At 44.9% G+C, this 15,083-nt stretch overlaps 1 protein-coding gene across 1 annotated transcript; it reads left to right on the forward strand.

Moving 5' to 3' along the window:
- Positions 1-13,509, forward strand: marveld2b (MARVEL domain containing 2b). The gene is made up of 8 exons (XM_083644096.1): positions 1-40; positions 1,665-2,136; positions 3,013-3,785; positions 5,178-5,213; positions 5,917-6,092; positions 7,885-8,056; positions 9,125-9,175; positions 11,917-13,509. Exons 2-8 carry the CDS (start codon positions 1,686-1,688, stop codon positions 12,031-12,033), a joined length of 1,776 nt encoding a protein of 591 aa, XP_083500222.1. The 5' UTR covers positions 1-40; positions 1,665-1,685; the 3' UTR covers positions 12,034-13,509.
- Positions 13,510-15,083: the final 1,574 nt, after the last annotated feature.

Genomic DNA, 15,083 nt, shown 5'->3' on the forward strand with positions numbered 1-15,083 from the left:
CCTGTTTCACTCTGTAAACCAGCCGGAGAATAAACAGCAGGTGAGCGTCCAATTATCTGACATCTACCTCTCATTTGGTCTGATTTGGACAGACATAACCTTATAGATGTTGTTGTCTCGTGCAAAACAACAACTAGTCTCGATTATTGTCTGTCACACATTGTTAGGCTAACGGCAGTAAACAGGTGTAAACGCAGTGCTTTTGTCCCGCCGCTGATCACTCCGGAAGGCATTTGACATCAGTTGGATTGACTGCATGGGGTCATACAAGGTCCTTAAAGTGCTTCAACTTCAAGTCTTTACATTTAACTTTTGACAATTGATAGGCTACTGAAAGACCTGCAAAATGGCTGTTGTGTAATTATTTGCTTCATTGCATTTCACATAGCCTAATCTGTTGCAGGGGGGGGAAACTGGGCGAGATGTTTTCATGTCGAAACAAACCCCATTCAGATTAATAGCGATATGGGGAGATTATTGAACTGCAGAACTGTCTGAATTGTACAAGGAGAGATAGGCCTAGTGTTCAACCTCAGAATAGTCATTCTTATAAATTCTCTAATTGTGATAATTGTTCGAGAATTAATGATGCTATGATGTGATCCACTCTGAACTGACGTCACACAGAGTAGCTAACGGGTTTAGCGTTCAAAACGCTCTCCTACCCGTCTCCACCTTGGGATGCGGGTCAACATCTTTATCCGGGGCGAAAAACCCGAAAATGGACAAAATGTAATAAAAAAATTAATGAAGTAGCCTAAATGGGAATGTTTTTTCCTTGGAAGATATCCTAATGAATTTCTACCAGTTCAATCTTCACATTTTAAGAAATATGTTTTGTATTATTACACTTAAGAAAATAACAATAATATGCAATTTATCAAAAAAAATCCTATTCACCTGTAGTGACAAAAGGGCCAGGAAGCCATTACAGACAGGGTTATTGCTTGCTTACAGTATCACAATATAGCACATTGTAACCCCTGCTGTCAGAGATGGAACTTGGACTTGAGTCGCACTTAAGTTGCACACACAGTTACTTGAGACTTGACTTGAGACTCATCATCAAAAGACTTGAGATTTGACTCAGACTCGAGATTTGGGACTTGTGAACAATCTTTATTTTCTGTGCATTAACATTAAGGACATGTCTAATAATGTAAACTAATAAATAAAATGCTGATACTGTATAAAGGAGTGATAATACTAGGCTATACAAGATAATACAGTTGAATTCCTTAGTTTTCGCTATGCAATGTGCAGTGGATGGCATGCCCCTCAGTGACTTGAGACTTGACTTGGACTTGCAAAAAATTACTTGTGAGGATCTCTGAGGCCAGGAATCGTGATGGGTATAAATCGTGACAGGTATGAATCGTGACAGGTATGAATCGTGACAGGTATGCATCGTGACAGGTATGAATCGTGACAGGTATGAATCGTGACAGGTATGAATCGTGACAGGTATGCATCGTGACAGGTATGAATCGTGACAGGTATGAATCGTGACAGGTATGAATCGTGACAGGTATGAATCGTGAGAGGTATCGTATCTCCAGATTCTTGTAATTGCACCAGTTAATCACAACTATGTTGACTACCAGTTAAAAAAAGTACATATCATCAGTGGACTGTGATTGAAGTCTCTGTCTTTCTCTGTCCAGTGTTGACAGAGATCAGTCCCCATGTCTGCAGGAGGAGGTGGTTCGGTCACCCGCTTTGACCGGGTGCGGGACTTCCCCATCTACGACCAGGTCCCTGTGGGCTCTTTATGGCCGGAGCAGGAGCCCCCTCAGCCCCTGCGGGCCGTCAGCTCTGACCCCCTGCCCCCTCCCCCTCTACCCCAACAGCCCGCCGTGGGACCTGACTTCTACTCGCCCAGCGATGATGGGCAGCTGGACGCCGACCGTGACGCCATGGACATCAAGCCGGTCCACCGGTTCATCCCCAACTCCGTCAAGAACTTCTTCCGTGGCAACAGCGATAACCGTGGCAGCAAGGGCTGGTCCTTCCCTCCTCCCCCTTCTCCCCCCGACTCCCCCGCCCCCTCATCCTGGAAGGATGCCAACAACCGCACCACAGGAGGCGTCCCCTGCTCCCCCCCCCACTCTGCCCCGCCCTCCCCCTCGCTCCCAGGTAGGGATGCACCTTTTAATCTATTTCCTTAATCCAGCCTGAACTCGTACCAGAGCCCTGCTTTGTCACGCGAGAGAGGATCCCGTCTTCACGACTCGTTCTGGAAGACGAGCCCGATGACGTACTTGACCTTTGCCAAGTGACCTTTGACCCACAGGTGCCGAGTGCTTTTTAACGGTCCTCCTGTGGCTGCACGGTACCTCATACTCAACGAGGGGCTCTGGTGCGAGTTTGGAGGGAGAACGGGCTGCTTAATCGATTAATTGGTCATGTTAACGATCAATTAATCATTATCCTTTCCTTCCTTCCTTTGTATCTGTCCTCGCTTCTCAGTCTTAACAATGCAAGTTGTCACACATCAGACTGTTTATTCCACGTGTGACGACTGAACAGGGAAAGACTGCGTTTTCATTTGATGCTCCTGACAAATGGAACAGGCTCCAGGACACTCTCAGGTCTCTCTAGACTCATTTAGACTAAGTGCTCCTAGAGGGTCGCTTGCACAGGGAGTGCTCGTGTTTTATAAATAAATAAACAGCTTTTGACACACAAAATATAAAATACAAAATGTGTGTTTTTACACGTGTCTTTAGGCCTACTCAACAAGTTAACCCATTGATACCTGATGCAGCATTTGCGTGTATATCCCTCATTTGTGTGCGTATCGCTTTAAGACCGCGAACCGCGGGATATATACGGGATTTATACACACAGACACACGCACACACGCACACACACACACACACACACACACACACACTGTAGCCCACGTTGTCGAGCGTTACGTTGTCGAGCGTTAACATAATGTTTGATCGATCACATTTGTAACAGCGATGAATGGATCAGTCGATGACTCTTTCACTCCCCTCCTCCCAGGCTCCTCCTACCTGGACCCGTACGGAGGCTCGGGGGGCAGCTACACCTCCCAGAAGGAGCGTGACGGGCTGCTGCTCGGTGCTGAAGCTCTGGACTCGGCCTCGGCCGTGCCCACCAACCTCTCGTCGGCGCTGACGTACGCCGAGCGCGTGGAGGACTACCACCAACGCTACGCCTACATGAAGAGCTGGGCCGGGCTGCTCCGGATCCTGGGCTGCGTGGAGCTGCTGCTGGGAGCCGCGGTGTTCGCCTGCGTCTGCGCCTACGTGCACAAAGACAACGAGTGGTTCAACATGTTCGGCTACTCCTCGCCGCAGCTTTACGGCGGGTTAGGCGGGGGGGCGGCGGCCTACGGACAAGGCGGGGCTTCCTACACGGGGCCCAAGACTCCTTTTGTCCTGGTGGTGGCCGGTCTGGCGTGGATCGTGACCGTGATTATGTTAATTCTGGGGATGACGATGTACTACCGCGTCATCCTGCTCGACTCGTCCTGGTGGCCGCTGACAGAGTGCGCCATTAACCTGGCGTTGGCGGTGCTGTACATGGCGGCGGGCGTGGTGTACGTGAGAGACACCACGCGCGGGGGGCTGTGCAGCTACCCCGTCTTCAACAACGGCATCAACGGGGCCTTCTGTCGCACGGAGGCGGGCCAGACGGCCGCCATCATCTTCCTGTTCGTCACCATGCTGCTCTACCTGATCGGAGCAGGAGTCTCTCTCAAGCTGTGGAGGCACGAAGTAGCCAGGCTGCGCAAGGAGGGGCTGGCACACGAGGTCTCACACACGCACGCACACGCACACATACACACACACGCATACACACACACACATACACACACACACACACACACACACACACACACACACACACACACACACACACACTTTAACAGCAGCTATCATGTTTGGTTCAGTGGTTCTCGCCATGTTTGATTTAGGGCTGGGCAATATGGACAAAATATACTTGCAAAATGTATTACTGTATCGATATCGATATTGCGATATAGTCTGTAGTCTCAGTCTGTATACTACAGACTGAGACTACAGACTGTCCTGTATACTACAGACTGAGACTACAGACTGTCCTGTAGTCTGTATACTACAGACTGAGACTACAGACTGTCCTGTAGTCTGTATACTACAGACTGAGACTACAGACTGTCCTGTATACTACAGACTGAGACTACAGACTGTCCTGTAGTCTGTATACTACAGACTGAGACTACAGACTGTCCTGTATACTACAGACTGAGACTACAGACTGTCCTGTAGTCTGTATACTACAGACTGAGACTACAGACTGTCTTGTAGTCTGTATACTACAGACTGAGACTACAGACTGTCCTGTAGTCTGTATACTACAGACTGTCCTGTAGTCTGTATACTACAGACTGAGACTACAGACTGTCCTGTAGTCTGTATACTACAGACTGTCCTGTAGTCTGTAGTATACAGACTGTCCTGTAGTCTGTATACTACAGACTGAGACTACAGACTGTCCTGTAGTCTGTATACTACAGACTGTCCTGTAGTCTGTAGTATACAGACTGTCCTGTAGTCTGTATACTACAGACTGTCCTGTAGTCTGTATACTACAGACTGAGACTACAGACTGTCCTGTATACTACAGACTGAGACTACAGACTGTCCTTTAGTGACTGCAGGACAGTCTGTAGTCTCAGTCTGTAGTCTCAGTCAGGATAAGTTTCTTTCGGAGTACTCCAGCTAGCATAACCGGGTTTCTCAAAAGCGGGATAAGGGCTTATCCAGGTTTCTGAAATCGGGTTATGATGTTTACACGCGCAAACACAAAAACGGGATACTCCAAAACCCCGACAATAACCAGGACACTCATGTCCATGTAAACACAGTCAGTATAGTCTCATATCACAATATTGATATCATATTGTTGATATATTACCAGCCCTAGTTTGAATGCTCATTGTTGAGAACCACTGACTTCATGTAGCCAGATCCCCCACACTACCACAGTACCACACAGTACCACAGTACCACACACTATCACAGTACACACAGTACCAGATCCCCCACACTCTTTGATATGATATTTACACATCAGCCAGGCTGTGAGTTCAAACAGGCCAATTCATTGTGACTGGACAACATCATGGTATCATCTAATCATTTCTTTTCTTCTCATCTCAGATGAAAACCATTGGATCATCACTGCATCTATCTGAAGTAAGTATCATGGATTAGATTTTCTAGCGGATACTGAATTGAAAACACCCCTCTGTCATGAATAGAGAGGCAAAGTGACCGCCTACTTCCTGCTTCAGCACTGTACCAGAGATTTTCATCCGCCATTTATTTTCCCATCGACATTTCGTAAAATGCTTATAAAAAGAGTTTTACTCATTCAAACCAAACGTTCAGCTAACGCTATAATCGGGAGAGACCATAGAACATTTCACTCGGACCAAAACTTAAAAAACAACATTGAAAAAATATTTTCTTCAAACCCGCATTTTATTACGTTTTATTATGTTCTATGGTCTCTCCCGATTATAGCGTTAGCTGAACGTTTGGTTTGAACGAGTAAAACTCTTTTTATACGCATTTTACGAAATGTCGAAACATCCCTCTGTCACAAATTGAAAACACCCCTCTGTCCTGAATTGAAAACACCCCTCTGTCCTGAATTGAAAACACCCCTCTGTCATGAATTGAAAACACCCCTCTGTCCTGAATTGAAAACACCCCTCTGTCATGAATTGAAAACACCCCTCTGTCCTGAATTGAAAACACCCCTCTGTCCTGAATTGAAAACACCCCTCTGTCATGAATTGAAAACACCCCTCTGTCATGAATTGAAAACACCCCTCTGTCATGAATTGAAAACACCCCTCTGTCCTGAATTGAAAACACCCCTCTGTCCTGGCAGCTGGGTGCAAGCTCCAGGGCCTCGGAGCAGACGCCTCTGCCGACCATCCAGCCAGACATCATGGACAGCCAGGCCCACCCAGCTGCTCACCTGATGACCATGGAGCCAGAGATCCTCAGGGGTCACATACCAGCTGGGCACATCCCCAAACCTGTCATTATAGCCGACTATGTGGCGTCAGTATTACGTTTTTCATATTTAATTAATATATACATTAATCTCTAATCTGTATGATTTCACGATTTTCAGCATTTTTATTATTAGTGCGTTTAAAGGCCCAATATGTCACTTTTTTCCCACATAACAGCGTAAATCATTTTAATGATACACTGACTTCTAAAGGTGCTCTTATACTCGAGCAAAGCTCCGTGGGGGTGGGGCCCCGCGAGTCTCCGTGAGTCTCCGTGTAGACCTCGCGCTGGGGGTGATGCCATTATACTCAGAAAGTGATCAGCATGTATTGTACAATGGTGAGAACAGCAATGAAACGCTGTGCAGTACTGAGTGCGCTTTCACTCTCAAATGACCGCACATCAGCACATGAAGGACTCACCAAACTTGTTTTTTACTGAAAGCCGTTTTTACTTCTCAGCCCTCATAGCCTACTACTCTGTGCTGCTTTTAATCTCTCTCAATAATGCTCTCAACACAACACATTTACTTGGTGAAATGACTAAAAACGAACAGTTGCAAATCTAAGTTTATAGCCTACCACATGGATCAAAAAATGTGGCGAAAACACAGCTCAGTGTTCAGGGTTCAGTGGCTCGAAAGCGGACGTGTTTGGAGAGAAGCCGTGCGCTGCTCGCGCTGTGAGGAAAAAAATGTTGCACCGCGCGAGTGCCCGACGGAGCTAGCGAATAACCACGCCCAACAAATTTACGTAATTTGACGCGCCCGCCCCTCGCTCCACCCACGCGCCCTTCACGGCAGGGTGAGCATAATTCCCCCTTTATAGGGAGAATGCGTGACAGACGCATGAATTGACCAACCACGGATCTCGTGGGCGGTGCATTCAGAATGTGTGCAACAGCTAAATAGACCCCGGGTGAAAACATCAACTTCACCACGCGACTAAAACTGCAAACTTTGGCTGCCTTCTTTGCTCCAAATCATTCAGTTTGGACAATCATCAGTATATAAGTGGGAGCTGGGGCTCTGTTTGTTTGTTTGTTTCTTTCTTTCTCTGTCCCACTGTGATTGTCCCACTGTGATGTCATATATCCCACTGTGACATCATCAGTGATGTCATAAATCCCAGTGATGTCATAAATCTGACACCATCAGTGATGCTGGTCTCATTGGCCACACAGCGGCCGAGCTGCGAATGCGAGCTGCAGGGCCAGCTTGGCGAGCTGCAGGACGGGCTCGGCCGAGCCGAGGAATCGAGCGCGAGATCCCTAGTAGAGATAAACTACGATCCTGCAAGACAGCCTCTCACTACTCTGCGCTTCTCTCTTCGCGGTGCTTCACGGTGTTCCACTGAACAGACTGTAATATGGGAGGCACGCTGTATGACGCGCTGTATGACGCGCTGTATGACGTAACTTCCATCACAGCCCAGCCAACCAGATTTTGCGTCCAGCATCTGAGCAGAGTGAGACCCATCAGAGACTTGTGATTCAGACGCTCCATCGCTGGAAGCTTGATGACGTCGACGGTGGGTCTGACTACGTGAGACTAGCAAAGTAGAGACTAGCTACAAGCAGAAACAGCCAAATAAGGCTGATATCTGAACATACAAACAAGGAAGTAAGTAGCTGTTAGCATCTTGTATGACCACTTGTGGCAGCAGAGCCCGCTGTTGCTGCTGCTCATCACAAAGTTACACATTGGGGCTTTAAATAGAAACTACTGTTCACTAGGAAATGATTAGAAAACATCAGACCTGTGTGGAGAAACAACAGATTGGGTCACTTGGCTAAAGCAGAGCAACAAAATATTCTGTCTTGCTTCCTGTCACCATAGCAAGTACCCTGCCATCCGCTCGGAGGAGGAGAGGGACCAGTACAAGGCTGTGTTCAACGACCAGTATGCTGAGTATAAGGAGCTGCATGCTGAGGTCCAGATCATGGCCAAGAGGTTTGAGGAGATGGACGAGATGATGCACAATCTGCCCCCCCGCCCCTCCAGCCAAATGGTACAGCCCCTCCTCCACACACACACCCCTTAATACACACACAGACACACATCCCCACACCCCCCTAAACAATCTGCCCCCCCGCCCCTCCAGCCAAATGGTACAGCCCCTCCTCCACACACAACCCTTAATACACACACAGACACACATCCCCACACCCCCCTAAACAATCTGCCCCCCCGCCCCTCCAGCCAAATGGTACAGCCCCTCCTCCACACACAACCCTTAATACACACACAGACACACATCCCCACACCCCCCTAAACAATCTGCCCCCCCCCGCCCCTCAAGCCAAATGGTACAGCCCCTCCTCCACACACAACCCTTAATACACACACAGACACACATCCCCACACCCCCCTAAACAATCTGCCCCCCCCGCCCCTCAAGCCAAATGGTACAGCCCCTCCTCCACACACAACCCTTAATACACACACAGACACAGGCAAATGCCCGCCTCCCAGGAGTGGATCCACCAGGTCCGTCAAAACTCTGTCAGTGATGTCATCCGTTCTGTCGAGTTATGCTGCCTTGTCGAAAAATGCTGCCTTATCTGTAAAGGGAAGACTCGTGGGTACCTTATCTGTAAAGGGAAGACTCGTGGGTACCTTATCTGTAAAGGGAAGACTCGTGGGTACCTTATCTGTAAAGGGAAGACTCGTGGGTGGGTACCTTATCTGTAAAGGGAAGACTCGTGGGTACCTTATCTGTAAAGGGAAGACTCGTGGGTGGGTACCTTGTCTGTAAAGGGAAGACTCGTGAGTACCTTATCTGTAAAGGGAAGACTCGTGGGTGGGTACCTTATCTGTAAAGGGAAGACTCATGAGTACCTTATCTGTAAAGGGAAGACTTGTGATGAGCAGATAAACTCGCTCATGTGTGTATCTGTGTGTGTATCACATGGACACATGGACACACGTGTGTCCATGTGTCCATGTGATACACACACAGATACACACACAGATACACTCGCTCATGTGTGTATCTGTGTGTGTATCTGTGTGTGTATCACATGGACACATGGACACATGGACACACGTGTGTCTAATAACACATGTTTTCTTCCAGGAGAAGGAGCGGATCAGTGGCATTTTGCACGAGTATCAGAAGAAGAAAGCTGTAAGTATCATCATAAAGTCTGCTCTCCATGCCATCATCACCATATTCTCTGCCTTACACTAGTCGGGTTTCCATCCACCTGTTTTGATGCAAAATTTCAATTTGCGCATAAAAAAACTGAGTGGAAACGATATTCCGTTGTCTCTCCATTCAAAAACAACACAGTTTGCCTTGATCACTGCAAAACATGACATGCCGTGTAGCCTCCACACAATAGGGCTACACACGGCTACAATGGTACGCGTAGCACAATACCCGCCGTGGTAAACAGAAGAAGACTGGGATATTAACTTTGAAGTGACTCACTTCTAGACTTGAATGAAATTGTATTCACTTATTATCTGCTCCGTGGGTTACCATTTTACAATTTCGGAGCAGAAATTGTAACATAGCAACGTTGGTCCACAAACGTTGCTATTTTACAATTTCTTTGGAGATCGGGTTGGGATTATAACGTTAGTTTGCCGAGTCGCACCTGGTAATCCAGAAATGGCGTTATGGTACCTTTGTCTACTTGTAGATCATCAAGAAACTTTAAATGAATAACGTTAGATGTGTTTAATAGAGCTGTATATCGGGTCTAGCAGCTGATCAGCAGCTCAGACAGCCTCAAACACGAGGTGATTGACAGCTCTATAATTCGCAAAATAGCAATGGATGGAAACGCGCATTGTTTCCCATTTTATTTTGCCGACTTTCTGAAAAATTGATTAAAAGTTGCGATACATATTTGGATGGAAACCCAGCTACTGTCACTGACTATGTTTACATGGATATTCTCTGCCTTACACTGTCACTGACTATGTTTACATGGACTGCAATATTCCCATATTAATCTGATTGAGACACTGAATAAGACACTGGCATGTAAACAGCATGTTCTGATTATCTTAACCGTAATAAGGTCAAAGCCGGATCAAGTAAGCAGAGTTTTCCGATCTCAGTCGCATTATTGAAGTGCATTGTAGACATGTATACACGTTAATCGCACTGTGACGTCCTATCGGAGTTTTCGCAGTCAAACTGCTTGACGACGCGCTCGAGCTTCCAGCGAGTGTTGCTCATCTTCTGTACAGACGAAAAGATGGCTGCCGCTGGTCAAAAGAAGTCCCAACTGGTTAGTTGACTAATTGGGTTGTGACAGGAATGCTCTGTGTAAACTCAGCAGGTGAGTCACACTGGGAGAATGAACATACATCATCAGCCTGCCGAAACTACGGAAATTACGTTATTTATTTCTCTTGTACGTTCGCCAAGTAGTCGCTCATGTTGCATTACGTTACTCGCTCATGTGTGGGAAGTGTTTCAACTGTTGGGTCTAAAATAAAGAGCCTGGTCTTGATCTTACAGTATATGAAAAGTCTCACAAGATAACGGTGGTTATGATGTGGCTCGATATAATATAATAATAATTTATAAAACGGCTCTCTCAAATCAAGCAATCTGATTGGTTCACAGCCATTGTATAAATCCAGTAACCCACTCCAATAACCCATGGCCATGGGTTATTGAGTTGCCATGGCAACTCTCTTACTAAAAGGCTTTGGTTACCTCAAATGACAATGTAGAAAAAACAAATGGCGGAGACAGCTGTCAGATCCTTGTGAATCGATCTTCGCTTATAACTTTACTAATACTTCGCAGAAAATTATGTTTTGTACAAGAATAGACGCGGGCTAATGTCTTCTTTGCAAAAAAAAGGCTGTTAACCCCGCATTTAACCCCGTAACGTTAGTTGGTGTCGGGCTTTGCAGAAAAGCTCTCAGCTTCTCAGCAAGCGCTGAGAATGCAGCGCTGCGCTCGAGCTGCGTGTCAGGCTTTCCAGAAAGCTCTCAGCTTCTCAGCAAGCGCCAGGATTGGCCAATGTCAACTTCAGTCTCCAGAACGATCCAATCAAATCACCCGCACGTTCTTGCGGTCCCGCCTTACAGTAGTGTTTCAACTGACTCTGCCAGAATGACATGCCAGTTGGACTTATAGTATTATTATTATTATTATATTATCATACTTGGAAACCGTTTTATAAAAGCAATATAGCACTCGAGCAGCGTGTGTTGTGGCATCCCGCTGATCAGCTGTTATCCCACGAGGCCGCAGGCGTCTGGATATATTTTCCACAACACACTGGCTCTCATGCTATATTGCTTAAATATATTATTATTATATTATCTATATAATAACATTGACTTGACTTCTGAAAAGGGGGAAGTAGAAAGTAACATAATATACTCCTGTACTGTATTCAGGTACATTTTCATGTACTTTTGTTTTGATTATTTTCATTTGAGGGGATTTTAAGCTTTGACTAAATGAAATGTAAAAATAAAAGATTGTGCAAAGTGTGAGCTAGCAAACACAGCAGGCATAAAGGGAAGATGATTGAATGCTGCCAAGCACTCAGATGCAAGAACCTTACAAGACTGTTAATCAATAATAAAGTACATTTAAGGGAAGGAAAATACTTTCTTTTTTACTTCAGTAGAATTTTTCAATGTAGCACTTTAACTTTAACCGGAGTAATACTTATTCAGACTTGTTATGGTCTGTGACCTGTATCTTCAGCAATAAACAGGGAACCTACCATGGGTCTGATGCAAAATTCCATGACTTTTCTATGACTTCCCATACATAAATCAAAGTGCTTCCATGGCCTTATTAAAAAGTGCATCCTTCCTGGTGTGTCAGCAGCTCATCATATCATATCATATCAAGCAGCTCATGTGTTATTCCCGTCTTGTCAGGACCCAACGTTCATGGAGAAGAGGGAGAGGTGTGAATACCTGAAGAACAAACTGTCGCACATCAAGCAGAAGATCCAGGAGTACAACAAGGTCCTGGACTGGAACGACGGCAACTGAACTGTGTGTTCTGACCCTATTTACACCTCTGTGCTCTCCATCTAGGTCAGGGAAAACACATGCCAATCTAAGGTTAATACACACACACACACACACACACACACACACACACACACACACACACAGAGTGCAATGAGAATGTTGTGATCTGCCATAGTCAGCCAGGCAGAAATGCGATCTGTATCTGGTTAGGGTATAGTATAGTGTGTAGTATAGTGTGTAGTATAGTGTGTACAGTAGTATAGTGTGTTTGTATGGTTGTCCGCCCACCGCCTGAACACATCTGTGTGGATGGAAACATCATCAGTGCAGATAGAAATGTCATCATCACCATGTGTCAAAACCATGAACTGTATAAAACCATGAACTGTTACAAATATGTCGTCAGCCAGTCTTGTTTGAAGCATCGAGTTGCCATTTTGACTTTCGCCATCTTTTATTTTATGCCAGAGCCGCAGCTATTGGTCTGTGAACGGCGAGCTGTGCGATCACTGGACAGGTGACATGCCAATCATGTCCAAAGCATCGTCTTTCTACTTGAGTCTGTTTGACTCTAAATGAGAACATAATTGACAAAATGAACATCTGCTGTATGTAAGAAGACTTGAAACTAAACATCTGCTGTATGTAAGAAGACTTGAAACTACAGCAACGATTGAGACATAAAGTCATTAGGAAAGTGTTTACTGAGGTTATACATCAAGTGAGAAGTAGGCTCATTTTCCCATTGAATCTGACTTCTCTTTGCAGCCATAGACTATATAAACCGGTGAGTTATATATATATATATATATAGTATATATACAGTATAACTATATATAGTTATATATATATTTATATGTATAAAGTTGTCATGAAAGGTGAACTTAGCTGTAGAGACCAAAACCGTTTTTGTACCAGGCTGTAAACGTATTTATTTTTGCTGTAACATTAGCCATTTGAACGTGGGGGTATATGACTCCCTTTTACCGCCAGCCTCAAGTGGTCATTCGAGGAACTGCCGTTTTTGGCACTTCCCGTGTTTGCTTCATTTTTCAGAACTGGAGGTTGTGGCTTGATAGAAGCATCGTTACCACAGGTGATGATATTTAGAATGTAATGTTTTGTTCAAATTGATCTCTTCTGTCCATTAGTCTCCTTTTAGACTGTGGGTTTGTAATACATGAGTTATTTCTCACTCTGTTATTGAAATCAAAATGTAAATATCACAGATGGGTGTTAATGTTTTTATTATTATTGGTCATTCACTTTTAAGGTCTTATTTGTACATTGTCATGTTAATATTTTTTTAATCATTGTATCATTTAATTGTTTAATTTCCTGCTGCTGTACAATGAAGTGCATTTTTACACCCTTCTGTTTTGTCTTTACTGCTTCTCTCCTGGTTTCTAGGTGTTCAGTATTGATGCTGTCTGATATCAAACAATTTAGAGTTTGCTTGAATAAGATCGAGACAATATCAACTGCATGGTCTTATCTGAACTCTGTATAAATTCACAGTCTTTAGTGCCTGAAATCTCATCAAATGTCTTGTGTGAGTTAGTAGTTCTGGTTTGTTTGCTGAGGTCGTCTGTGGGGTCCATCCCTGCAGAGTGAAGGGTTACAGAGTTATCTGATCTTTTAACAAACAAACCAGTTTCCTGATCCTTATCAAGGAAGAGGCTCAGCAGAATGTAAGGAATGTTTGGCTCGCCAAGCTGGCCCATGCAGCTTGCATACGCATGGCCCTGGCTGCTCCTTGATGGCATACTGCAGAGATGCTGGATCACCTGTCTGTCCTGGAGCTGGCAACATACAGCTGTCCATGGCTGAAGACGGGGTCGGAAGTGTAGTATAAAATAAAATAAAATAAAATGCTTTGTTGATTCATCAATAAAACACTTGCCCGTTATAAGTGAATAAAGGAGGATTTTATTCCAGCAAATGGTTCATCTGTATACAGAGTTTCTCCGACAGTGAAAAAGTCCTGACCAGAAGAGCACCTAACTTAGCGCCTGTTGTCTTGTACCCAGAGATAACCCCCATCCTTGGGACCTGTAGTTTCGATGGTCAGAGGACTTCAGTTCTCTAGGGATTTCAACCTTCGCCCATGTTCACAGATGGCCAGAAGAATACAATCATATCTACTCTTCTTCCACACGAGCACAAGGCTGTGAGAGAGGACAGCAGAAATGAGCTGACTCATCTCAATGATGTTCCTGGAACATTAGCAGGTATCAGAGGGGAAAGGGCCATCACCACTAAACACAGTCAATAATGATCAATAAGCAATCAATCAATGAATTTTCACTCACAGAAGCCAGACTCCCACTTCTTTCAGACTCACTTCTTTCAGTGTCTGCCCCTGGGACTTGATTTTGCTCTTATGACATTACGGATGACATCATCACTGGGACTTTGTGTGTGTGTGAGAGAGAGACACAGTGAATTTATGACATCACTGATGATGTCATCAGTGGGACAGACAGACAAACAGAGCCCTAGCTCCCTTTTATATAGATAGAGATAGATAGATAGATAATAGATATTATTTTTTCACTTCCATTCACTGAGCCTCCCCTGAAACTGCTTGGAGTGTTGAAGTGATTTTAAAGTCCACCGTCACTGTTTCAGTTCATTTGTCAGCCGTAAAATACCAGCAGGTGATAGTTGTAGCCTAAAAAAACAAAATAAATTCTCTTTTCATTATGTGGTTCCATATTGTCAATATTTTACTGCTCACTGAGGAAATGAGGTTTATACCTTTATAGGATTTCTAATATATACATATTCACATAATTTCTGCAGGTTAATAAATAATTTCCTTCAAATAATTCTGAAAGGAATTAGACCTATTAGACCTACTGTAAATGGATGTGGAGATGAGCTCCATTTCAGTGTAAACTACCTGTCACCCTCATAAAATGGCTGCAGTTGTAGTCCTGTAGTCCTGCAGTTGTAGTCCTGGCCATCAGCCTGGAGGACCGGTTTGGTGGAGCTGGGGTGTATTTTTTTTTAAACACATTTCTTTCCCACCCAGTCAGTCGGTGTCAGGTTTTGCAACTGGAGAG

This window comes from Poromitra crassiceps (genome assembly GCF_964638095.1).
Source record: "Poromitra crassiceps genome assembly, chromosome: 10".
Lineage (NCBI taxonomy): Eukaryota > Metazoa > Chordata > Actinopteri > Beryciformes > Melamphaidae > Poromitra > Poromitra crassiceps.

Coding starts and splice junctions, on each gene's coding strand:
- marveld2b (XM_083644096.1), top strand. CDS start 1,686: ATGTCTGCAGGAGGAGGTGGTTCGGTCACCCGCTTTGACCGGGTGCGG. Junction 6,093..7,884: donor ATTATAGCCGACTATGTGGC/GTCAGTATTACG, acceptor CTGTCACCATAG/CAAGTACCCTGCCATCCGCT. Junction 9,176..11,916: donor AGTATCAGAAGAAGAAAGCT/GTAAGTATCATC, acceptor CCGTCTTGTCAG/GACCCAACGTTCATGGAGAA.